The 23735-nt window shown below is 47.8% G+C and overlaps 3 protein-coding genes across 10 annotated transcripts; 1 reads left to right on the forward strand and 2 right to left on the reverse strand.

Annotated features, from left to right (window-relative positions):
• The first annotated feature begins 90 nt into the window (after positions 1-90).
• On the forward strand, positions 91-14478 carry mtus2b (microtubule associated tumor suppressor candidate 2b). 5 transcript variants are annotated; one of them, XM_055514249.1, is made up of 14 exons: positions 91-470; positions 2454-4286; positions 4359-4515; positions 4794-4991; positions 7531-7629; positions 8015-8199; positions 10968-11034; positions 11218-11432; positions 11503-11608; positions 11692-11765; positions 11843-11941; positions 12013-12132; positions 12285-12385; positions 12476-14478. In XM_055514249.1, the coding sequence occupies exons 2-14, from the start codon at positions 2649-2651 to the stop codon at positions 12681-12683; spliced, it is 3267 nt and encodes a 1088-aa protein (XP_055370224.1). In that variant the 5' UTR covers positions 91-470; positions 2454-2648; the 3' UTR covers positions 12684-14478. The 5 variants fall into 5 exon arrangements, with proteins under 5 accessions (XP_055370224.1, XP_055370225.1, XP_029026976.3 ...); XM_055514250.1 differs by having other exon boundaries at positions 12288-12385; XM_029171143.3 differs by lacking the exons at positions 91-470; positions 2454-4286; positions 4359-4515; positions 4794-4991 and having other exon boundaries at positions 5014-7629.
• On the reverse strand, positions 13814-20959 carry LOC114867957 (stomatin-like). Of its 4 annotated transcripts, none has more exons than XM_055514253.1 (9): positions 19101-20959; positions 17915-18228; positions 16224-16571; positions 15767-15870; positions 15622-15694; positions 15458-15540; positions 15171-15374; positions 14935-15069; positions 13814-14870 (listed from the first exon to the last, which is right to left on the reverse strand). In XM_055514253.1, the coding sequence occupies exons 3-9, from the start codon at positions 16300-16302 to the stop codon at positions 14679-14681; spliced, it is 870 nt and encodes a 289-aa protein (XP_055370228.1). In that variant the 5' UTR covers positions 16303-16571; positions 17915-18228; positions 19101-20959; the 3' UTR covers positions 13814-14678. The 4 variants fall into 4 exon arrangements, with proteins under 4 accessions (XP_055370228.1, XP_055370227.1, XP_029026985.1 ...); XM_055514252.1 differs by having other exon boundaries at positions 16224-16512; positions 17915-18785; XM_029171152.3 differs by having other exon boundaries at positions 17915-18785.
• LOC114867955 (stomatin-like) lies at positions 18906-23424 on the reverse strand. Its single transcript, XM_029171150.3, has 7 exons — positions 22666-23424; positions 22210-22313; positions 21936-22008; positions 21777-21859; positions 21490-21693; positions 21256-21390; positions 18906-21191 (listed from the first exon to the last, which is right to left on the reverse strand). The coding sequence occupies exons 1-7, from the start codon at positions 22829-22831 to the stop codon at positions 21000-21002; spliced, it is 957 nt and encodes a 318-aa protein (XP_029026983.1). The 5' UTR covers positions 22832-23424; the 3' UTR covers positions 18906-20999.
• Positions 23425-23735: the final 311 nt, after the last annotated feature.

Here is a 23735-nt window from a genome sequence, read left to right on the forward strand (position 1 = left end):
TTTTTATGAAATTTAGTTAATGGATTACAAAAGTTTTACATTTTGTTTCAGGTAATGAAACAGTTTTGTCAAATAAGACCATAGGAATTTGTTCTTTTATGTTATAGCAGTATTTTATATAAAAAATAAAGAAAATTAGATGTCTTAGTATATATGAGGTATATTTACATAGTAACGATGCCATTGATAATTAAAGTAATATTTGGATGCATAAACACTTTGACCTCATTCCTCGCTCTCCGTTATTGATGACGTGCACGTGGACCTTTGCGCCAGCAGGGGGCGCCCTGAGCCCAACTGAACATGGGCGGTGAGTCTCGTCTTTTTTCCTCTCCTCCCAGGTTCCCAGCGATCCTGCAGATCCTCCTCCTCACCGCTGCTGGACTTGGACGCGTCCCTGTTTCTCCTTCTTTCACACCATCAGCATCCCGCTGCCAACGTTTGTCCGGCGGATCACCTGCGTGTAACCGGTAAGGGCCCGCCTGCCTTTACGCACCGGCGGCGGCGGCGGCGGCTGATTCCTCTCGCTCTCCCTCGCTCCTGCTCGGGGTCGATCTTAGATCCACAGGGTTTATTGACACTGCCGCATCTGCCGAACGGGCCGCGCATCCCTTTCCTTAACACTGTTATTTTTGCGTAAATTATTTCCAGGTGTAAATGCTCAGAAGCTGAGAAAAGGGAACCTCAGGGTGGATGCGCTCACCTCAGAGTGTGCGTTGGTGTGTGTGTGTGTGTGTGTGTGTGCGCGGCGGCTGCAGCTCACCTCTCCTGTTTGTTGTTAAAGCCTTTACTTCTTCTTTTTTATGTATAGATGCACTTTAAATTTAGAACGTCTGAATAGCAGCGTGTCCTGAATGAGTGGACGCTTGTAACAGTGTTGTGACACATTGCTGCAGTGACCAGTTGTCCATGAGGCCATGATGTGTGAGGGAGGTGCAGGACCATGTGAGCGTGTGGCCTCATGCACCGCTTTAGGGCTGCAATTCCACAAAATGCAGCACATCTGTACGCATTTCCATCAAAGGCAGGATCAAAGCATCTGTATTGCATTGACATTGTGACTGTGTTGCTCCTCCACCTGCTGTAGGCCTTAAATCCTGGTAATTGCCCACAGAGCCTCTTCCTTGAGGTCCGGGTGGTTACACAAACGAGGCAAAGCCACCGAAGCGTTAAAGAGGGAGGGAGACGTGTGCCTCCATTTTCATTTTTCATTTTTCATTCATGCTCAATATTTGATGAGGCGTCCAGATGAAGTGTAAAGTGACGCACCGAGCATCCGCCTCGAGCTGAGCTCTGCTTCTGTGCAGGTGGGACTGCAGGTCACGTGACCACGCAGCCCGTGGGGAGGCAGGTGGGAGGCTGGGCCGGGTACCACGGGGGGGTGGGGGCCGTGCTCAGGGGGGCGTGTGATCGGCGTCCTCCACCTGCCGCGTGGCGTCACGCGATCAGCTGTTGCACCACAAGTGAATGGGCTCCTGCTGTAGTGGGCAGTGACGTGCACAGCTCTACTGAACCATGTGGGTGGAAATGACAAATGGGAAAGCAGAAGTGAGGAATGGGACTCGCTGCTGGTTTCAGTCCGACAGACGGGCGGCGTCTGTGACTCTCGGCTCTCGAGAGATCAGCAAGAAATAGGAATAAATTAAAGCATTTAATTATGTGTGTAAAGCTTTGTTCCGACCCAGAGATGTGAGAGGCCCAGTTATGGAACGCGTTGGGTCACAAAGCCACAGTATCAGTCATCAGTGTGACACATTAAAGTAGGACAGGCTGCATATTATTATTTATTTGAAATGAAATCAGTGAAGTTTGAGGAGCTGAACTGTAGAAAACCAATCCATGACTGAAAGGCCCCATCGCAGGTGTAAAGGGAGTCAGGGTTCTGCAGTGCAGGTGCTGAGCCAGCGCTCCTCGGAGCGCGAGCCTGTGTAGGAACAGAGACTCCTGGCTTTGGATCCAGCGCTTTGTGCAGTAAATCTGAAGGTCATGAAGTCTAACTAAAAGCCAATCATGCTCCAAACCTTGTTGTAAACATGCAGCGAGCTCTGTTATCACACGGGCCATGATTTGTTTTCACAAGACAGAAACTAGAAGCTGCTTCCTGCTGCGAATTCTGAATTCATCATGACAGAAAGAGCGAAAAGAAAGAGAAAACCTCTTAACTTCTGCTTCCACCTCAGCTCTTCACAACTGGTGTTTTACTCTTTCATTTTAACGTAGCCTCCTTTAAGCAGCACATGCTGTTCTCCTGTTGAATACATGTGGAAAGCGTATTTATTCGGCTACATTGAAATATTTCTGATCAGATGCATCAATTAGATGCATCATTATTATTTCTTCTTAGTGAGATTTTCGAGCCTCAAATCAGGTACAGGTGTTTGTCATGGCCTTTTCACATGGACCTAGTATTTAACAGTAAACCTTGTGTGGTTTGTGTTATTTGTTTTGTGCAGGACAAAGATTTCAGATGTCACAGGATCCACAAGAAACTGCTTGGTCCCTGGAAAGAAATGTGAAACTCCGATCGAGGCTCCTGCGGTGCTATTGAGCTTCCTGGATGGGGACGCAGACGTCTTGGTAAATGATGCCATGGATGATTGATTTTTAAAGTGCTCTTGAGGGCACCGTTACCCGGAGCTGCTTCCAAAATGTGTGAGCGAGAAGGTTCCTTCCCCGAGGGGGAGTTGGGCAACAACAACCAGCAGGGCGGAGCGCCGCCCGACGGGGATGCCAACGCCAATGAAATCCAGGCAGGGGGGACGGTGGGAGACACGGGCGCCTTGTGTGGGCGGGAGGCCGACACCGCGGAGCAGGACAGGGTCGTGATCTGGGGCACGGACTCCCAGTGCGACGACCCAGAGCTGGCCGAGTTTGAGATGCTCGAGTGCCAGGAGCTGGAGGCGTACCTGGTGGAGGAGGGGGAGGACTTCGTGGGGCTAACAGACCGGAAAGACCTCCAAGCGCAGACCTCACCCCGCACCAGAGCCACAGAGCAGCGGGCGGTGCTTAATCAGAACATGGAGGAGAGGAGGTCCGTCCTGCAGCGCGCCGGTGAGCACGAGATCAGCGAGGGCAAAGACATCTCCAGGACCGAGCTGAGTTCTGCCACAGATGTCTTTGTATCCTGTCTGTCCACTATTTCAAGCAGGACCCAGACTACGGACTCTTGGCACATGGCCTCTGGTCCATACTCCACCATCTCTGAGGACCTGACTCTGGCGTCCCACACCTGCAGCACTGTCCCAGAGGCAGCAAAGGTCCCTCCACCAGCCCGTCGCCCTTCCTCATCGCCTCAAAAAAGCACAATAGTCCAAAAGCACCTGGACGTGAATTTGAATTCCACAGTCATTCCATGCAAGGACGTCACTGATGAGCACAAGAGCAACAATAACCGGGAGAAAAACGCAGGGAACGCCGTTCCCGAGAGGGAGCGAGGAATCACCGAGCACAAGGTTTCGCCCACAGCAAAGAAAGCGCAAGAAGAAAGAAACACTGCGATGGATAAAAGCACACAGGCTGACGTGGACTACCGGGCGCCTAACGCAGGTACAAAGGGGAATCTGGCATCAGCTGAGCCCAAAGCCTTCAAGAAACAGGGATCCTTTGATAACGCCTTGATGAAGCAAAACTCTTTCGACAAGACTTTAAAGAAGCAGCCGTCGTTTGAAAACACTTTAAAGAAGCAGCTCTCTTTTGATAGAACCTTGAAAAAGCAGGGCTCCTTCGAGAACACGGTCACCTCCAGCTCCTCAAGTCTGGAGAGGAGGCGGCCATGGGGAAGCCCCAGTCGGGCCCCGGTTCCGTCCTCGGCCTCGGGGTCCCCCCGGAGACGGCCCCCGGGTTCTCCAGCCAAGGTCCAGGGCATCAGGGCGCTGAGCCTGGAGCGCAGCGGGCCAGCGGCCAAGCCGGCGAGTGGCATCCCCAAACCGGTCCTGCCCCCGCAGAAAGAGCCAGAACCCCGGAGGACGTCGCCTCCACACAAACCCAAAAACGTCCGGCCCAAAATCATCACCTACGTCCGGAAGACCCATCCGGAGGCCTCGAACGACGCCGGCACCCACCCGCTCAGATCGACCTCCTACTGCAGCCCGGCGCCTCCCAGGAGCCAAGACCCAAAGGCTGCTCCTCCAGCCAAGTCCACGCCGGTGCTGTGTTCCTCCAACCTGCTGTTCGACAGGTACCGGCAGGAGCTGCAGCGGGCGGGACACCCTCCTCCCAGCACTGCGGCGGGCAGCGGCGCCCCCCAGAGGCTGAGCGGGCGGTCCGACAGCTTTCACGAGGGAGAGGTAAGATGTGGAGGTTTGCACATGATGCTACAGGCCAAGATGCGGCGGCTGAATGTGTGGGTTCGTCTGCAGCACCAAGGGTCCGCCGTGCACCCATCACCCAGGACTCTGAGGCCGCAGCTCGGGTTGGGGGCCGTGGCACGGCAGCCTGCGGCCAGGACAAGAGTTCAGCAGCCGGGTCAAAGGTCGGCGCCGGCGGCCCGAGTGTCGGTCCAGGGCCAGCGGGACGCTGCAGGTGGGATGTGCACGTAGCAGCTGTGTAGGAAAATGTAGTTCAGAGGAACAAGACGCTTCCCTGCACGTTCCGCAGCGTCTTAGTGCTGAATGATGAGTTCCGTCTCATGTTTATGGATGAGGCTCAGCGTTTGGCACCTAAAGCTCTTTGAAGTGCAAAGCGGAGCGTTTAAAGACACGCTCCTCCAACCTGTCCAGCGCATTTCTCACTTTCTGTCTCATCACACAGCCACATATTGTCCACTGCTATTAATGCTGCACCTTTACATTCACCTGCAGGAGATCAGAGGAGCTCAGGTCCAGAAGTTCCCGCAAAGAGCCTCCTGGCCAAACCGGGCCAGACGGGTCTCCGCCCCCCGGGTTTCTCCGCCCTGTCAGGGGCCCGTCTGGCTGCTTTGGGCTTCGTCCGGAGCTCCAGCGCATCCTCGGTGTCGAGCAACCAGTCCAGTGACGGCGCTGAGCCCTTCCAGTGTGAGTCCTGCTTTCTGTCCTATTAGATAACATTGGGCTTCTTGCCCTCTTATTGTCAGGTACAGTATCGTCTGCATGGCCTTTCAGTTGCTGCTGCTGCTGATAGTAACTAGTAACTATAGTAACCGCCATTTGCTCTGCGTCATTAATCTCACATAAGCACTGGCGCCGCTGGTGCCTCGTCTCAGTGTAGCATTTGAACCAAACCTGGAACCTGGTGATCTACTTCCCACAGCTCTCATCTAAAAAAGCTGCTGCTAGAAAATCATTGTGACAGAATGATGCAACATGCTATAACAAACATGGACGTTACACTGTTACACATTCACTAAAGATTTATTGGGTTTTTATGAATGCGTTTGAGGAAAATCTTTCTAGCTTCTTGTAGCTTCTATTGATTTAAATCCTTTATAGTTACTCAAACTCAATGTCTGGAAATCTTGTGACTTGAAAAATAAAAAATAATACAATCGATCCTAAGAACCAGGCAAAACACGTTCAGACCTTCCAGAATAGAGAATGTTCTGATTGAATCCAGATTAGATTCTTAGATTTCTGTGCCGTATTTGTCTGCAGAAACGATGACGGGTTGATGTTCAGCGCTGCTCCAACGCCATCAGATTATTTCCCGTCTGATGCTGCCATTTTATTCTTTATGTGATGGTTGAAGTGAAGACGTTTCGCAGGCAGCTGCACAGAATCAGAGTCAGGGAGCAGAAGAACAGGATCACGTCTGAAGCTGCCATGTCCTGTTTTGGGGTATTTTTGCAAACCTAATTTCTATGACAACAGCAACTTTGCGGGCACACGTAACTTGCCGGCAGATACAGAAGATGACTGGCAGCTTGTCCTCAGCCAGCGCTGCTCTATTCGTATTCCACCACATGCAGACACACATCAGGCTGCTTCAGCTCCAGAGATGCGTTTATTATCATAGTAGAGTGAACGTTAACCGAGCAGCTTGGACACGTGTGTGTGTTTCATATCCGAGAGTCGAGTCTTAAGACGCTCAATCCAGTTCCAAGAGACACTTCACAGCAGCTGAGGCAGCACAAATCTCTGGCATGTTATTAATACTAAGCTCACACCCTCCCTGTCATGTGCTGCAGTAAAAGGCCTCTCTGTGTCTGAAGTGCCCTTTTCCTCTAAAAAAGAGATGTAAGGAAACTATGATAACAGTGTTTTACCACCAGTGAACCATCTCTGGCTTGGTATTAATCCCTAATTTATAATATATATAATAATTTATATATAATAATAACCCCACATATTATTATTATTATATTCCCAGCATTTGTGCGACACATGAACGTCTAATTTAAATGAAATCTAAGCTCTGATAATTAGTTATTAATAAACATAGTGTGAGCTCCTTTTAGACTTCATTAACCACCAGCAGAGCCCAGTCCTGCCTGTGTGCAGCTTGTGTCACACTGATTGGAGGACGCTTCCCGCAGGAGATGGGTTTGTACTGCACATGCAGGCTGGAGGCTGCTTGGCTCAGGCTCCATTTTAGTAAAATGCCTATGGAAAACAGCATCTGCTGACACTCCTGGGTGGATACAGTCTGTGGGGGGGGTCCCTCTGGATTTAGACTCTTGGAGTCTAAATCTGTTGCATCCATAATAATTTCATCTGTAGACTTTGTTGTATGCTTCCTTAAAACTGAATGTTCTTAATCTTTACATCCTTGTTCACCAAGGTCACAACCCTGTGACTGCACGTTCCAGCTCCGTTATTGATTCAGGACATTTAAAACGAGCTGTGCACTTCTTGCACAAGCACTTCTACACTGAATAAACCTGTAAATGCCGACAGTAACTGTTCCCTGTGCTTGTGAAGCTAAACAACAACACGTGACCGCGTAACAACCACAGGGAGCGTCCATCAGGAGGAAACGTTTGTTCCTCGGTTTGTCTATGAATCAAAGCCTTGATAGCCACAGACACCTAGAGGCATAATAACAGCTGGCATGAATAATTCAGATGTTTGCAGCAGCTCTGCTTTCGCCCTGAGTTCCTTTGTGCGTTCGGAAAAAGCGCTCTCCATGATTTCATTTGGGGGCGAGGCGGGTTGGACAGGTCACTGCTGACACACACACACACACACACACACACACACACACACACACACACACACACACACACACACACACACACACACACACACACAAATAAAACAGTTTAACCTCCTGCAGTTTCTTACTCAGCCTTGCATCATACAGTGGCTGTAACAGGCAGTAAACTAGGCTGTGCTGATGCAGGGCGTCTTTGTTAGCTGATGATGAACGTCTCCATCCAGTCCAATGTGGGGGATCTGCACCCTCCAGTGGTCACAGCCTCGTTCTGTGTGAGCCAGAAGCAGCCCCATCTTCCTGCATCAGTTTGTGTCTGGACCAGTGGGTCTGCAGCGCCAGCTAGTGGCCACTGCACCACAGTGCATCACTAACATGTCCTACACTTGCAGTACTTCCTACACTGAAGCCTGTTTTTAGACAGATTACACATCTCCACTATTAAACACTTTCTGTACTACACAGCTCTGAGGAGGGAGATGCAGAGGGATACAGACCCTGTGCCACCTTCAAAGTCCTCCCCCAAGCGACTTGCCGTGGTTCCACCCAAGCCTCAGTCCCCTGGTGAGTTGGTGTTTAGCTTGTCACTAGCTCAACCAGCTTCTACTGCACCTTGAAAATGCATAGTCTCTCCGTCTCCACACTGGATTACAACACTCGCTGCAGCCTGCCGTTGTCATGGCAACAGGTTTGAGCCGCTGAGTTGCTCGGGTGGCTCTTTCACGTGCAACTCAGCAGGGTCACATTATCTCAAGGCGAGTCAGCTTTTTGACACCAAGGGCACAGGCCGACAGCGACAGTGGGCAGAACCTGCTAAACACCCACAGAATCATCACCTGCAGGTGTTGATTCTGTGGGTGTTTAGCCAGAGAGGAAAATGGAGGAAAGCTGAGGATCCAAGACGAGCAGGTTTCAAACATGCGGTCCTTCCCCGTCCCTGTTTGTGCAGTTCACGCGAGGACGGTGCACCGCCAGCCCGGCCGGTCCCAGGAGCTGGACCGTGCGCTGATCCAGCAGCTGCGGGATCGCTGCGAGCAGCAGGCCGTGCAGCTGCAGAGCCTGCAGGCCCAGCTGAAGAAGGCTTTCCTGTGCATGGACGTCTTCAGCATCACTACCCAGCACTTCTGTCTCAAGGTAAGTCCGACAAATGGATGTGGCAGCAGCTCTTGAGTGCGTTTCTAATATGAGTAAAATATCAAACAGGCACAAACTGTTTGACAGGAAAAGCAATTAAGAGTTATGTCAAATCCAACGGGTGCAGATGTGCAGCGCATCAGGTTTAACATCCAGAACGTTCACAAATATCACAGACTGTAGCGACTGCACGCACGCTGTGCATCCCTGTTGTGTTTTGTGCTCATCATCACTAGGTTTATGTGAAATCTACCCAGCCGGGGGCTCGGCAGCGTCTTTAGGCCCAGCTGAGCTCCTCTTAATACAGTACGGTGCAGCACAGAGCCGAGTACAGATGTTAAAAATGGAATCTGTAGCGAGGTGGGGGACGTTGCCCTCCTGGGAAGCCCCCCCCCTCACGCTGGGGAAATGATAACATGCAGAAATCTGTTGATGCGCTGAGAGACGAGGCAGCATTTCTACCTGTAAGGGTTCAAAACCATTTAACTCTGGTGCTTAGAACAATTCGGTTGGTGATGACTGGGAGCTCAGCACAGCTACACTGAGCAACAATATAACAAGCTGGAAACATTTACAATAAGGTGGGAATGAGTGATTTTACATTATGGTGTCGCTGTTTTAAAGTTAATTTACTGCTTGAACCACATTAAAGGTCAAATATTTTCTGGCTCTCCTACATTTATTTCGTTGACGTGTTCTACTCTCCGTTCCTCATCCTTGCCTTGTCCTCTGCTTGCATTGCATCCACGTCCCAGCCCCACCCACAGTTGCTCTCGAGTTGGAGATGTATAATGTGATTAGAGCAGCCTGGCAGAGCATGGGCAGACTACCCACAGACACACAATACGAAGGCAGGAGGCTCTGAATCTATTATACAGGGGAGATGACTGTCTCCTTCATTTGTTCACATTGGCTGAACAGCAGCTTCAAGGTCCCTGAATGACATAAATGGACATTGGTCAAAATATTTGCAGTTTCTTTATCTTAGTGACATGTTCTGGTCGTTTGGCTGGACTCAGATCATCCTTTCATCCATTCTATGACCACTGGTCAGTCTGTCATTGAAGAGGTTTCAGACAAATTATTTGTTGTTGAGAAATATTGGGTTTTAAAACTTTATTTGACTGTCGTGTGCTGAGACGCCTCGTGTCGTTTCCCTGAGCAGCAGTAGATAATTGTCCACTTATTGATTAATCTCCCTCCCCCACCTTCTCCCGCTCCAGGCTTTTTATTTTTTCCTTGAGGATAAAAATGGCTGCGTGTGTGTGTGTGTGTGTGTGTGTGTGTGTGTGTGTGTGTGTGTGTGTGTGTGTGTGTGTGTGTGCGCGCTCCCTGCCATGCCACAGAATGTGATCCTGGGCGTGTAGTGGTGGGGGTTTCAGGGGAGGGTAGGCGGCTCTGCTGCGTCTGACAGTCTTTGTTCCAGCAGTGATAAACGCCGGTCGCAAACCAGGAAACGAGGTGAGGCTCCGGTCTTCTGCTCCGTCTCTCCTCCCTTCTGCTCTCTTCGCCGGCATCCCTCCCCCTCCGTCTGTATCCCTCTCGCTCTCGGGGATGCTGCTGTCTGCTGCCCTGGAATGGGCCATTGCTGCTGTAGGCTCCGTCTTGTTCCGCTGCGATGTCCGGACCCCACGGTAAAAGCAGGATCTCCTGCAAGCGGCCGGCTTGTTTCAGCACAGAGGATTCCTTATTGCGTGTGTGGTTGTGCGCATGTGTGTTGGATGGGGGGCGTCTGAATGGCTCTAGCCTGGTGTTCGGTAAGAGGGTTACGTTCTCTTGTTTCCTAGAGACAGAGCTGCTGGAAAGTGTGAAGCCGTGCGTGATTGTGCTGAGTCAAGGCAGTCGTGTCTGTCGCTGCTTTCCACTCAGTTTGCAGGGCCGTTATATAATGTCATGCTGCTTGTGTTGAGGTGAACGCTGGTCTGATTGTCCACGGGCAGAACAAATGCTGGTGATGACACTCAGTCGAGTGATGCTGCCTTCTCTCATTCTGAACACTGTGTGCGCATTGTGGTCCCAGTTTTTCCTCTGTGCTCGTCATGGAAAAACTAAAAGCAGCTGTGCATTAGATGCTTTTATTGATGTTATTGAACCCCAAGCTGAAGAATTAAAAGTGCCCATAAAAAGGCAGGGTCATTATTGTCCAGAAGAAACAGCTGCTAGAATGATATTAGTTTACAGAAAGAAATACTTTAGCTGCTTATTTACTGCCTTTAATTTCAAGTACTGTAATTTGATGTTTTGGATCTTAATATTGAAAACAGAATTATTTGCTGCTAACAATGGATCAAAATCGAATTCATGTCAGACACAACTCCCCGGGGGGCGTCCAAGGGACGACAGGAGGACGGTGGGCAGCAGCCGAGTAACAGCATCCTCCATCCCTCATGACGTCACCGCCGACTCTCCCTGACGAGAGCGTATTAAAGTAAAACCTTTTAGAGGGTGACATCACTCCTGCGAGACACGAACGCGTCTCATACATATTTCACCTGCTGCCCTCGGTCTGAGCTTTATCTCCAGGCAGCGGCGTGCGTGTGACCAGTCGTCATGTAACGCTGTGGTGCGGATGCCCAGCGAGTCAGGACGCTCTGAGGATGCGTGTGAAGCAAGACTGACAACATAAAAGTAGCTTAGAGTGGAAGAACAGATGTGAGGATGGAGCCGGTGTGGGCGCCGGGTTCCCCCACTAATATACGCACACTGGAAACATCAAGGGAACATTTGGGCCAAGATGTGCTCACTGCTCTGTTGTGTTTGCCTTCCAGAGTGAGAGTGCCATTGTGAAGGAGAGGGAACTGTCCCTGGAGCTCGCCAGAATCAGGGATGAAGTGGGTAAGTGGGGTTCAGTTACAGCTACGGCACCGCATGGAGGAGAGAGGCTCACAGCATACGATGTACTGTGAGCTGAGAGGACGTCGGGTCACAGTCACTTAGGTTCATTTGTTTGTGTGAGTTTGAAGTTAAAGATGTGAAAGTGCTCACTGCAGAAAAACCCCAGGTGTTTGTGTGCTCCAGCTGTCAGTGTCGCACACTGGGAGCAACTGCAGCAGGAGAAGGAGGAGCTGGAGCGCGGCTTCCAGGCGGAGCTGCTGGGACTGCGTGCTCGGCAGCGGGGGGAGCTGGAGGAGCTGGAGGAGCGGCTGAAGGCGCAGCACGCGGCCCACGCCGCCGGCCTGCGGGCGCAGCGGCGCGCGGAGCTGGAGGAGCTGCGGGTCCGACAGCAGCGGCAGGTGCGTTGGGAGACGTCCACCCGCCTGCCTCCGGGTCGCACGCGGGAACTAACCACACGTCTGAATGCAGATTCAGGAGATGAGCGAGAGCCACGAGGCGTCGCTGATGGAGATGGAGGCGACTCACGGTGACACGCTGGCCACTCTGCAGGAAGAGCAGGCCAGGACTGTGAAAAGTAAGAGTCCAGTCTAAAATCCCACTGCATTTACTAGTGGACCTCTATTATGAACTCAGAGCGGTTCCTAATGGCTTCGACAGATTTAAAGATGGCCCACGAACAGCAGAGGAAGTCTCTGGAAGAGGAGTTTGAGAAGATCCGGCTGTCCCTCCAGGTACGGTAGTCACAGACCATGGTGCATTGCGTGATGCCTTCCTGCAGCTGACGGGCGCGCGTCTGGCTGCCGTCTAGGACCAGGTGGACACGCTGACCTTCCAGAACCGCAGCCTCCGGGACCGAGCCAAGCGCTTCGAGGAGGCTCTGCGCAGGAGCACGGACGAGCAGATCGTGGTAACGGCTGCACGCGCGCCGCACGGTAACGCCCGGCTGCTGGCGCTCACTAACGGCTCTGCTGTTGGCAGGACGCGCTGGCGCCGTACAAACACATCGAGGAGGACCTCAAGAGTCTGAAGGAGGTTCTGGAGATGAAAAACCAGCAAATTCACCAACAGGAGCTCAAGATTTCAGAGCTGGAGAAAATAGTAGGCTTCAAATTTCTGCTTTTGTTTTTCGCAGCAGTATCAACAAGCGGCTGCGTGGCGTCTCCTGGGTGTTTTCCTTCGTCACTAGTCACATATTTTAGTTCTTATTTGAAGAATTTAATGTTGTGCATCTCCTCTCCTGTGTTTTTGAGCAGGCTGAAAAGAACGTGTACCTGGAGGAGAGAGTACAAATATTACAGCAGCAAAACGAAGACCTGAAGGCGCGAATAGACAAGAACCTGGCTGTGTCCAGGTGCGTTTCCTGTTTGACTCTTTACCACTTGATCGGGAATGGACACTGCCTGTCTAAAACGCTGTGTTTCTCACATCACTTGCTCCTCAGACAACTGTCGGAGGAGAACGCCAACCTGCAGGTGCACGTGGAGAAGGAGAGCAACGAGAAGAAGCGGCTGAGTCGCACCAACGAGGAGCTGCTGTGGCGGCTCCAGACGGGCGAGCTGAGCCCTCGGATGTCCCCCAGCTCGTCCCCCGTCCACCGGCCCTCGTCTGGGCCGGGCTCTCCTGCCCGCCCGCACTCCTACCATCAATGACACGCTCCACTCAAGTCGTGTGGCATCAGAAGCCCTGTTTTTTTTTCCTTTTTTTTTACCTGTTGAATGTTTCTCTGGTTACGATTTTAAAGCATACCGATGGGAAGCGACGCATTTCCAAAGCCCAGGGATTTTAACCTTGTAATAAAGTCTCTTGTTGCTCAGAAGGGAATCCTCTGCTCGTCGTTTTCTACTGCGCAGGATCAGAGTCACAGTGCCTCATCCCCAAGTTCTCGCCTCATCTCCATCGTCGTCTCGTTGGCCGGCCTCAGGATAATGGTCAGACCAGGCAAAGCAAACATCAAGAAGCGCCTTTCTCATCTACTCTCGCCCACCAGCAACGTCTACAAAGGCACAGGCAACACTTTGAGTCAACATGCTCTCAAAGTGCGACTCCTCCTCTGACTCGTCGTACGCTTCCTGTATTAGAGTGAGAGAGTCATTCCACCTCAGTCATCCATCTGTCTTACTCTGAGTATCAGCATTGACCTGAAATGTATGACAACATAACTCGTAAATCCTCTGAACTGCCTCCACATATGAATACTATAAGTAAATAAGTATATTACTGATTTTAATTTGTAGAACCTGTACATGTGTTGCTCTCTCGCATGCTCCGTCTTCCAGTTGCACTGAACATCATTTTAAAACTTTCCTATAGTGTTATGAAGGAGGACGTTGGTTTGGACAATAAGACTATTTCCCACTTAGGCAACAAGTGTGTCCGTTCATACATCACCAAAGAGCAAAGCATTAAACGCAGCAGTTCATCATCTGCTCTTCATGGTGCGTTCGAACTGTTAAAAGTCTTTGTCTCTGTCTCACACCCCCTTTTTAAATGTTTTCACTTTGTTTTGAGGTTTGCAGCAGTAAGAGCCTGCGAACAGATGCGACGGGAGGAAGGTCACTCTGCGCGTGTGCAGCCAGGTGACTTTTGAAGTTCCCAAATGTTAAACTGAATGAATTACAGTATGGCGAGCACTGTACAAGCTGTTACCTCATTTCTCATTGTAGAGAAGAATCTCAGGTGGTGAGAATCAGGCGTAGTTTAAGGGAAAAGCAACTGCCATGACCCTTTTACTGGATGTGTTTCTTTGTGATGTTTTTTTTTTTTTTAGCAGCTCGGTCTGTTTTTCTTTGAGTGAAATTGGATAGATGAACAATTTTGTCTAAATCTTGAATAGCATCGTGCAATCAGTAAAAACGGTATCTGACCCCTTTGAATGTAGCAAAGTGGCAAAGCTTGGTTTTGTTGTTCACAGGACATTTGAGTTAAGAACAAATCGTCTACTAAATCGATGCTACTGCTCCACATCTGGGCTGTTCCCTGCTGAGGTGTCACTGAGTAAAATGAGGTTGCTCTAATACAAAAGGTCTTTGGGCCTGTGTTATTTAACACAATGACAACGAGCTGAATTTCTGGTTTTGACCTGTATCCATAATTTGACCTTGAACCCAAATTTTTATCTGACAAGAAAACCAGCTGAGGAATGTTAAAAGGGGGAAATCGGCTTCAGCAAGCCCTGGTTGTAGGTGAGTTTGTTTCACTCTCGGTTTTCAGTCACTGGTCGATTTTTGAGTGTTCTAAAACCATCATCAGGTCTTTTACTTGCACTCGTTGACTCTTTGTCTCATGGAAGTGACATGTTTGTTTACTGAATGTTTCTTGGTTTACAGTTTACATCCAGGGTGATGCACCAGTCCAGTGTCTGGTGTCTATCTCTGCTCATTGTTTACATCATTTCTGTTGTAAATATTGTCATTGTCCAATGAAAGCTTGTTACTCATTATTCTACCTTACTTGTTTAAGTCCTATTTATTTAACTGTCCTCCTGCAGAACTGCAGCTGTAGCTTATCTTGTGAAACCCTGTGATTATGAGGCACTGATGTCCACGTTTGCACTTTGTACTTAAGTATTAAATGACATGAAAATAGTTGAGCAGTAAATGATAACTGTATCAGGCTTAAGTAGACTTACTTCACGCTAGTGTTCATCATTTACTCTGCATGAAGCCCTGCAGGATATCTATGGGCAGAGGGAAGATGATGGTTGAGTTCTTCTCTGCTGAGATGGTGCTGAGGGTCTGTAGATATCGCAGCTGTAGAGCGGAGGGCGACTCAGCAATGACCAGAGATGCTTCCTTCAGCGCTCGGGAGGCCTTGACCTCTCCCTCTGCAGCAATGATCTGAAGCACAAGCAAAGGGAGGTTATTGGCTCTTTATACTGTGAGGTGTGTGAAGCCTGCTCACCTTAGCCCTGGCCTCCCGACTGGCCTCCGCCTCTGCTGCCATGGCTCTCTGCAGCTGCAGAGGCAGCTTCACGTCCTTGATCTCCACACGCTCCACCTTGATGCCCCACACCTTTGTGACTTCATCCAGAGCTTCCTGCAGAGAAACATGGGAAAACAAACAATCCTTCCACCAATATAAAGAACTCATCTGGTGGAAAAGGTATCATTACATATAAAGATATCTGGCTACCCTACCTGCATGCTGTGTGAAAGATCCTCTCTGTCAGACAACAGTTCTGACAGGTTTTTGGTACCGAGCACATTCCTTAGTGTGGTTTGAGCCAGTTGATGCGTAGATGCGTTGGCATTGGCGACGTTAGCCACAGATGAGATGGGGCAGTACACTCTAAAATACACCACGCCGTCCACACACACCGTCACCGAGTCCTTGGTGAGAAGCTGCAGATGGATAACGTTGCAGTTTTACTTTCATTTTTTTGCAAGATGTTGATGACTTGTAAAATAAGAGATAAAATCCTTGCCTCTTGTGGAGGGATGTTAAAGGACACAGTTCTTAGATCGACCTTCACGAAGGTGTCAGTGCAGCGCAGAATGAAGAAAAGCCCTGGAAAGAAACGACCCAGTTGCTTTGTTTTACTGTATGTACAGATAATGACATTACACCATGTGTAGTACTGTAGCAAACCTGGTCCTTTAGGCTTCTTCGATATGATCCGTCCAAGTCTAAAAATCACAGCTCGCTCGTACTCGTTCACTATCTGTGAGCACACAAAAATAATATCAGCGTGAAGGCAAAATGTCACATTGAAATGGAAAATATAATACTTTACCTTCACACACGAGAACAGCGTGATTGGGAAGGTTGCTAGGACAAAGAGGAAGGACAGGATAACCAGCAGCCAACCGAAGCATCCCAGTCGTCCTGAGTTCTTATCTGCAAGTAGTGAACAACCAGAAACAGTTTACAATTCAAGCCAAACGCAGAGCTCTGACCTGTAAGCGACGCAGCGCTGACACTAAATACTGAGTCGGGAAACTTTACACCCACTTAGCAACAATGTCTTAAGATATTGTTTTGCTCTCTAGAAACTAAAACACAGAAGAAACTAAACTCTCAAGTCTAAGTCTGGGTGTTTATCTTGCACTTGAGCTGGTTCTGATTGGAGTACGAGCATGTTCTGGTCAAACAGGATTCTCCTGGAGTTAACCCTCAGTACCCACATTCAGTAAGTGAGCAAAGCCTCAGAAAAAAACATCAGACTGATATTAAAAACCAAAAGTATTTACCCTCCACATAATCCTCTATGTTCGCTTGACGTTTTTCTTGTGGAACCATCTCCACGGTGCTGGACGTTGCTGAGATCATTTCTGCGCCTGTTGCCTGTGTGATGGAGCCCGTGAAGCAGACCTGCACCAGTAGCTGCCCCTCCTCTTGTCAACTGTGACTTTCCACCAGCCTCAGATGCACATGAACTCATACGTGTGTCCTAGAATTTCTAATGCTTGGCAACGGTTGATGTGAACAACAGCGCAACCAGTCACTGTGTGTTGGAGACTTGTTTTGGAAAGCTGAGGTCTGTTGAAGGCAGGTGATAAATAAACAATATATGGCACCCACGTTGTGAAACATGAGAGCTGGTGGTGGAAGAACACACAGTGTGTTAAAATTAAACTAATGCAAAATAACATTCATCAAATATTGGAATATCCTAGCCAGGTGATAATGGCAGCATAGTCTTTGCTGGGGTTTTCTGGTGAGCACAAGGAACACTGGGAAGACACTGAGCGGGAAAAGGCAGGAAGTAACGACTGAAACTGCGACGCTGAAACACATGGTGTGCTCCAGTGAACGACTGGTACTACAACACTCCAGTGATTCCCGACTGTTTTGCAATGCTAAGAAACACCGTGACTGTTTGAGAGTGGTTCATAAGTACGACGCCCTCCTAAAGTTACTCCATGCTTAGACAGCCGCATTGAACGGAAGAGCCGCCACCTTTATTTTAGGTCTTTTCTTGTGCTTATTCTCATTATTTTGCACTCTTAGCCTACAGGGTAAAAACAACGGGAACGTTGAACTTGGTTGCCAAAGGTTCCCGTTTTTCTGTCACCCTGTATAAGACAGTCTTTTAAGCTAAACACGTTAGTTCAGTTTTAACCAGTTCTAAAATGGTAATAAGTGCTGAGTTTGTGATACACTACACTTTGAGATTTATCTTATTTAATCTCAAAGAATACCCTAATATATATGTGGTGTGCTGGGCTGACTCTTTTTCACCAGGCCACACAATTTGGTACCAGGAAAATGAGATAGCTACATTCAAATGAATTTATCTCTGCAACCACAAATTCTATTGGAATGCAAATAATGTTCAACCTGACCCTTAAGCTGAGGGTGGTACCATGACTGGAAATCTCCTGCTTGGTACCAGTACCCAAGACAGACCAGTGGCTCTGACATCACACCTAAAGAAGACACTGGAGAGACTGGTCCTGGTTCGCTTACCGACACGGCATAGGAGTAGAGGACGCTGTCATCTCCCTCCTACATCAAGTTCTTTCTCACCTGGAGAAGCCCGGCAGCACTGTGAGGATCATGTTTTTTGATTTCTCCAGTGCCTTCAACACCATCCAGCCGGTGCTGTTAAAACACAACCTGGAGGAGCCTGGTGTGGACCTCCATCTGACGGAGTGTATCATAGACTACCTCACAAACAGGCCTCAGTTTGTGAGAGTCAGGGACTATGTCTGACACTTTATGAACCGGTGCCAGCAGAACCACCTTCTGACAGGGAAAAACAAGAAGATGGTGGTGGCTATCTGCCAATGCAGTCTGCTGTCATCACATCGATGCACATCCAGGGAAGGGACATTGAGAGAGTGGACTCTTATAAGTACCTGGGTGTGCATCTGAACAATAACTGGACTGAACTCATAACACAGATGCATTGTACAGGAAGGGTCAGAGCAAACTTTACCTGCTAAGGAGACTGAGTCTTTTGGAGTGAGGGGGCCACTCCTGAAGACCTTCTATGACTATGATGGCATCAGCCATCCTGTACAGTGCGGTCTGCTGGAGGGGCAGCATCACAGAGAGGGACAGGAAGAGACTGGACAGGATCATCAAGAAGTCCAGCTCTGTCCTGGGCTGCACTCTGGACACGGTGCAGGAGGTGGGTGAGAGGAGGGTCCTGGCTGAACGCACATCCATCATGGACCAGGTCTCTCACCCACTGGAGGACTCACTGTCTGCTCTGGAGAGCAGCTTCAGTAGCAGAGTGATCCACCCTCGCTGTGTGAAGGAGAGAGATCGCAGGTCTTTCCTACCTGCTGCTGTAAGACTATACAATCCGAACTGCTATCTACCTCCCACTACATTCACTCATCCACTGCATCAGTAGTTACGTAGTAATCTCCTCTGTACAATATTTGTGCAAACCCTGTGCATTATTATATATCTATTCTATAGTTACATTGTGCAACTTTTTTCTGGACAATAATTGTGCAAACTGGTACAATATTTATATTTATTACTGTGCAATAACCCTTCCAATGACCTCACTCTACCTATACTGTACTGCATTATACTGTGCCAACACAAAGTTTCACAAAGTGTCTTTTTAACTGTTTCTGATTATGTCGCTGTATTTCTCTGCCCTGTACTTGCTGTTGTGTGTAGTTTCCCCACTGTGGGACTAATAAAGGTTTTTCTTATCTTCTTATCTTAATATAGTGAACACTTGTGTGCTGCCAAGGTGTAAAAGTTAGTCTAAGTGTTACTGATATAAAACAAAAAGTAAAATGTTTCAGTTCTGTCTGAAGAAGACACGAGGGTTGTTCTCCTTTGCTCTGTTGAAGACAGTGAAACAATACAGAGACTGTCTCCCAATCTGTTCTGCACATCCGACTCCCCTCAGCAGTGCAAAGCTGCACCACGAGCCCACAAATTAAACAAACACAATATTTAAACTACAGTATTACAAGTGGTGTTTATTTAAACAAAACGACAGGAGAATTTTTCCTTTTAAACAACAATTCAACACCATTTTCATAAAAGTTCAACTAAACTCTCTATATTAAAGTAAACCAGTGCCACTTGGTGGTCAAACAGTGGTGCACGAGGTAAGGCAGTTAATGTAACTTAAAATCATTAAATTCAAATACCTGTTGAAGACAGCAACGCAATACACAGCCTGTCTCCGAATCTGTACTGCACATCTCACTTCCTATAAATATTGAAATAAAATTGTACACTAATTAAAGTTGTCAGGGCTTCATTAGTGACTAATATCAGGCAGTTAATGGCGCCAAGCTAACTTTGAGCGAACGAACCATACAAAAGAGTCCTAAATAACAAAAGAACTACATTTATTGTAATATAATAGACAGAAAATTACACACTGATAAAACAACAACGTAACTAAAACATTTTTATGAGAAAACATAAAAATAACATGAGCCACGTTTCTCTGTACAACCTACCCTCAGCCGTTGCATTATGAGAGCGGAGAGAACGTGAGGACTACGGAAACCCAGGAAGCTCAAAAGGGCGATGTACAGTAACACAGGTGTCAAAGCAAAACAAATAAGGATTGTTCAATAAATAAAATTCACAAGGACAAACTGAAATTAATAAAGGATAAATAAACTGACAATATAATTTCATCTTTAAAAAAAACAACAATTTACAAAGAAAAAGAACTTTTACATACAGTCATTATCTAGCGCTTGTCAACATCTGTCACATTGGCCACCAGAGGGCAGGTGGGGGGGCAGGTGTCTGTTCAGCCATATTTTTGCCTAGCAACAACTGACTGTTACCAATGAGGTGTAATTTTTCTCATCAGAAGCTATGCAATTGGCATAAAATCACCAACATATTATTGACACTACTTCCACCCACTAATAATGGCTGACCAATAAATCACTTTAGACAAGCAAGAGAGTGATTGGATAAGTTCCCAGAACGCCGGAATAACAGAGAATATGATTGGGTTGCCAATAACATGAGCTGTATGTGATGTTATTTTATTGTTTACATTGTTTATTTAGCTAGCAGTTAGCTTAGCATATGTTGTTCTTTGGCTTATACCTCACCGCATGTGATAGCTAGCATGATTTGGCATATCCTTAGATTCCTTAGGATCTTTGATATCGCAGTGGTAGAGATATAACTGATGCTATAATGCTAAATACAAGCTGTGTAACTTCACTGCTCAAGCAATTCGAGAGTGTGGGAATTCAGGCCAAATACAGCTAGACTCAGAGAACCAGGAAGCCGGAGAACCCGCGTAAACACAGGGAGAACATGCAAACCAGGCGAACATGAATCGAACCCAGGCCCTTGTCGCTGCACCCACTGCATCACTGCGCTGCCCTTGAGCTAGTTCAGAGGGATCTACACAAGGGAAAATGTGTGCAGAACGGATGAGGGAAATATAACCCCCTAAGTCAGGCAAAGCACCGGCCATGCTACTTGGAGTGATGACCTTGACCTTGAACCCAAATCTCTTTATCTTACAACAAAACCATCGCTGAGGGATGTTAAGGGTGGAAATCAGCTTCAGCAAGCCCTGGTTGTAGGTGAGTTCATTTCACTGTTAGCTTTTAGTCACTGATGGATTTTAGTGTGTCCTAAAACCATCATCAGTTCTTTTACTTGCACTCGTTGACTCTTTGTCTCATGGAAGTGACATGTTTGTTTACTGAATGTTTCTTGGTTTACAGTTTACATCCAGGGTGATGCACCAGTCCAGTGTCTGGTGTCTATCTCTGCTCATTGTTTACATCATTTCTGTTGTAAATATTGTCATTGTCCAATGGAAGCTTGTTACTCATTATTCTACCTTACTTGTACAAGTCCTATTTATTTAACTGTCTTCCTGCAGAACTGACAGTTAAATAAATTGATACAGAATTGTATTTAGGTATTAAATGACATGAAAATGAGCAGATGACCTGAAGATTTGGAGTGCTGTCAGAATAATTGAGCAGTGAACACACATTTCTAAAACAACAATAACTGTATCAGACATAAGGAGACTCACTTCACGCTAGTGTTCATCATTTACTCTGCATGAAGCCCTGCAGGATATCTATGGGCAGAGGGAAGATGATGGTTGAGTTCTTCTCCGCTGAGATGGTGCTGAGGGTCTGTAGATATCGCAGCTGTAGAGCGGAGGGCGACTCAGCAATGACCAGAGATGCTTCCTTCAGCGCTCGGGAGGCCTTGACCTCTCCCTCTGCAGCAATGATCTGAAGCACAAGCAAAGGGAGGTTATTGGCTCTTTATACTGTGAGGTGTGTGAAGCCTGCTCACCTTAGCCCTGGCCTCCCGACTGGCCTCCGCCTCTGCTGCCATGGCTCTCTGCAGCTGCAGAGGCAGTTTCACGTCCTTGATCTCCACACGCTCCACCTTGATGCCCCACACCTTTGTGACTTCATCCAGAGCTTCCTGCAGAGAAACATGGGAAAACAAACATTCCTTCCAGAACTCGTGGTGAAAACGGTATCATTACATCCAAAGATCTGGGATCACAAAAGGCTACCTCACCTGCATGCTGTGTGAAATGCCCTCTCTGTCAGACAACAGTTCTGACAGGTTTTTGGTACCGAGCACATTCCTTAGTGTGGTTTGAGCCAGTTGACGTGTAGATTCGGTGGCATTGGAAACATTAACCACACATGAGATGGGGCAGTACACTCTAAAGTACACTACGCCGTCCACACACACCGTCACAGAGTCCTTTGTTAGAAGCTGCAGATGGATAACGTTGCAGTTTTAGTTTCTTTTTTTTGGAAGATGTTGATGACTTGTAAAATAAGAGATAAAATCCTTGCCTCTTGTGGAGGGATGTTAAAGGACACAGTTCTTAGATCGACCTTCACGAAGGTGTCAGTGCAGCGCAGAATGAAGAAAAGCCCTGGAAAGAAACGACCCAGTTGCTTTGTTTTACTGTATGTACAGATAATGACATTACACCATGTGTAGTAGCAAACCTGGTCCTTTAGGCTTCTTCGATATGATCCGTCCGAGTCTAAAAATCACAGCTCGCTCGTACTCGTTCACTATCTGTGAGCACAGAAAAATAATATCAGCGTGAAGGCAAAATGTCACATTGAAATGGAAATTGGAGGAACTGGCGCTTCCTTGGTTGTACAACGCAAAAATGCAGCTGTAATCAATATGAGTGTAATACAGTGATATGATTATTATTGTAGTCACATAACACAGTGTAACAGTGAGAATGAGACCTTACTCCATCTACTTTACCTTCACACACGAGAACAGCGTGATTGGGAAGGTTGCTAGGACAAAGAGGAAGGACAGGATAACCAGCAGCCAACCGAAGCATCCCAGTCCTCCTGAGTTCTTATCTGCAAGTAGTGAACAACCAGAAACACTTCACAAGCTTCAATTCAAGCCGAACGCAGAGCTCTGACCTGTAAGCGATGCAGCGCAGACACTAAATACTGAGTCGGGAAACTTTACACCGACTTAGCAACAATGTCTTAAGATATTGTTTTGTCTCTAGAAATTAAAACGCAGAAGAAACTAAACTATCCAGTCTAAGTCTGGGTGTTTATCTGACACTTGAGCTGGTTCTGATTGGAGTAAGAGCATGTTCTGGTCAAACAGGATTCTCCTGGAGTTAACCCTCAGTACCCACATTCAGTAAGTGAGCATAGCCTCAGTAAAAGACTGATATTAAAAACCAAAAGTATTTACCCTCCACATAATCCTCTGTGTTCGCTCGACGTTTTTCTTGTGGAACCATCTCCACGGTGCTGGACGTTGCTGAGATCATTTCTGCGCCTGTTGCCTGTGTGATGGAGCCCGTGAAGCAGACCTGCACCTGTGACTTTCCACCAGTCTCAGATGCGCATGAACTCATACGTGTGTCCTAGAATCTCTAATGCTTGTCAATGAGTGACGCAATCAAGCGTGCAGGCAGCCACCGTGTGTTGGAGTCTTGTTTTGGAAAGCTGAGGTCATGCGCTTTCTCATTTTCACACCAACACACAGAAGCCTGACACCTTGTCAAGACAGGTGATGAATAAACAATAAGTGGCAGCCCAGTTGTGAAATATGAGAGCTGGTGGTAGAAGAGCACACAGCGTGTTATAATTAAGCAAATGGAAAATAACAGAAAATGAATTCATTAAATATTTGTAGCCAGGTGATAATGGCAGCGCAGGCTTTGGGTCTGTCAGCAGAAGCCGTAGTCTTTGCTGGGGTTTTCTGGCGAGCGCAAGGGACACAGGGAAGACACTGAGCGGGAAAAGGCAGGAAGTAACGACTGATACTGCGACCCTGAAACACACTGTGTGCTCCAGTGATTCCCGACTGTTTTGCCACAACCCGAGGTGACTTTAAAGGCTCAAAGGACCCTTACTCGTGAGAGGATTTTTGAGAGAGCAGTTCTGGAATGTCCTGAAGTGGAAGTTGAGGTGGGCAAAGTTAAGGCTAAAGCACTATCGGATACTGGGAGCCTTTGCTGGCGTAAATGAGGACCTACAACCAAAGGGTTCAAGCTGACTGCAGCTAACTCTTTGTCACTTCCTTCCATAGAATACATCTACATTTAGTTAGATGTGCAATGGGGTTAACTATACCAGAATGTGGGATTTTAGTTGTCAGGGATTCAGGCCAAACACAGCCAGCTCATGTCAACTGGATTGACATGAACGTTTTACCACCAGTCCAGGTGGCTTCTTTAGTCTGAAATAAGCAGGCCACAGATTTAACCTTCAGTCAAGTTTTCCCCTCCCACCTGTAACAATGAGCTTGTAATGAGA

This window comes from Betta splendens, chromosome 13, assembly GCF_900634795.4.
Source record: "Betta splendens chromosome 13, fBetSpl5.4, whole genome shotgun sequence".
NCBI lineage: Eukaryota > Metazoa > Chordata > Actinopteri > Anabantiformes > Osphronemidae > Betta > Betta splendens.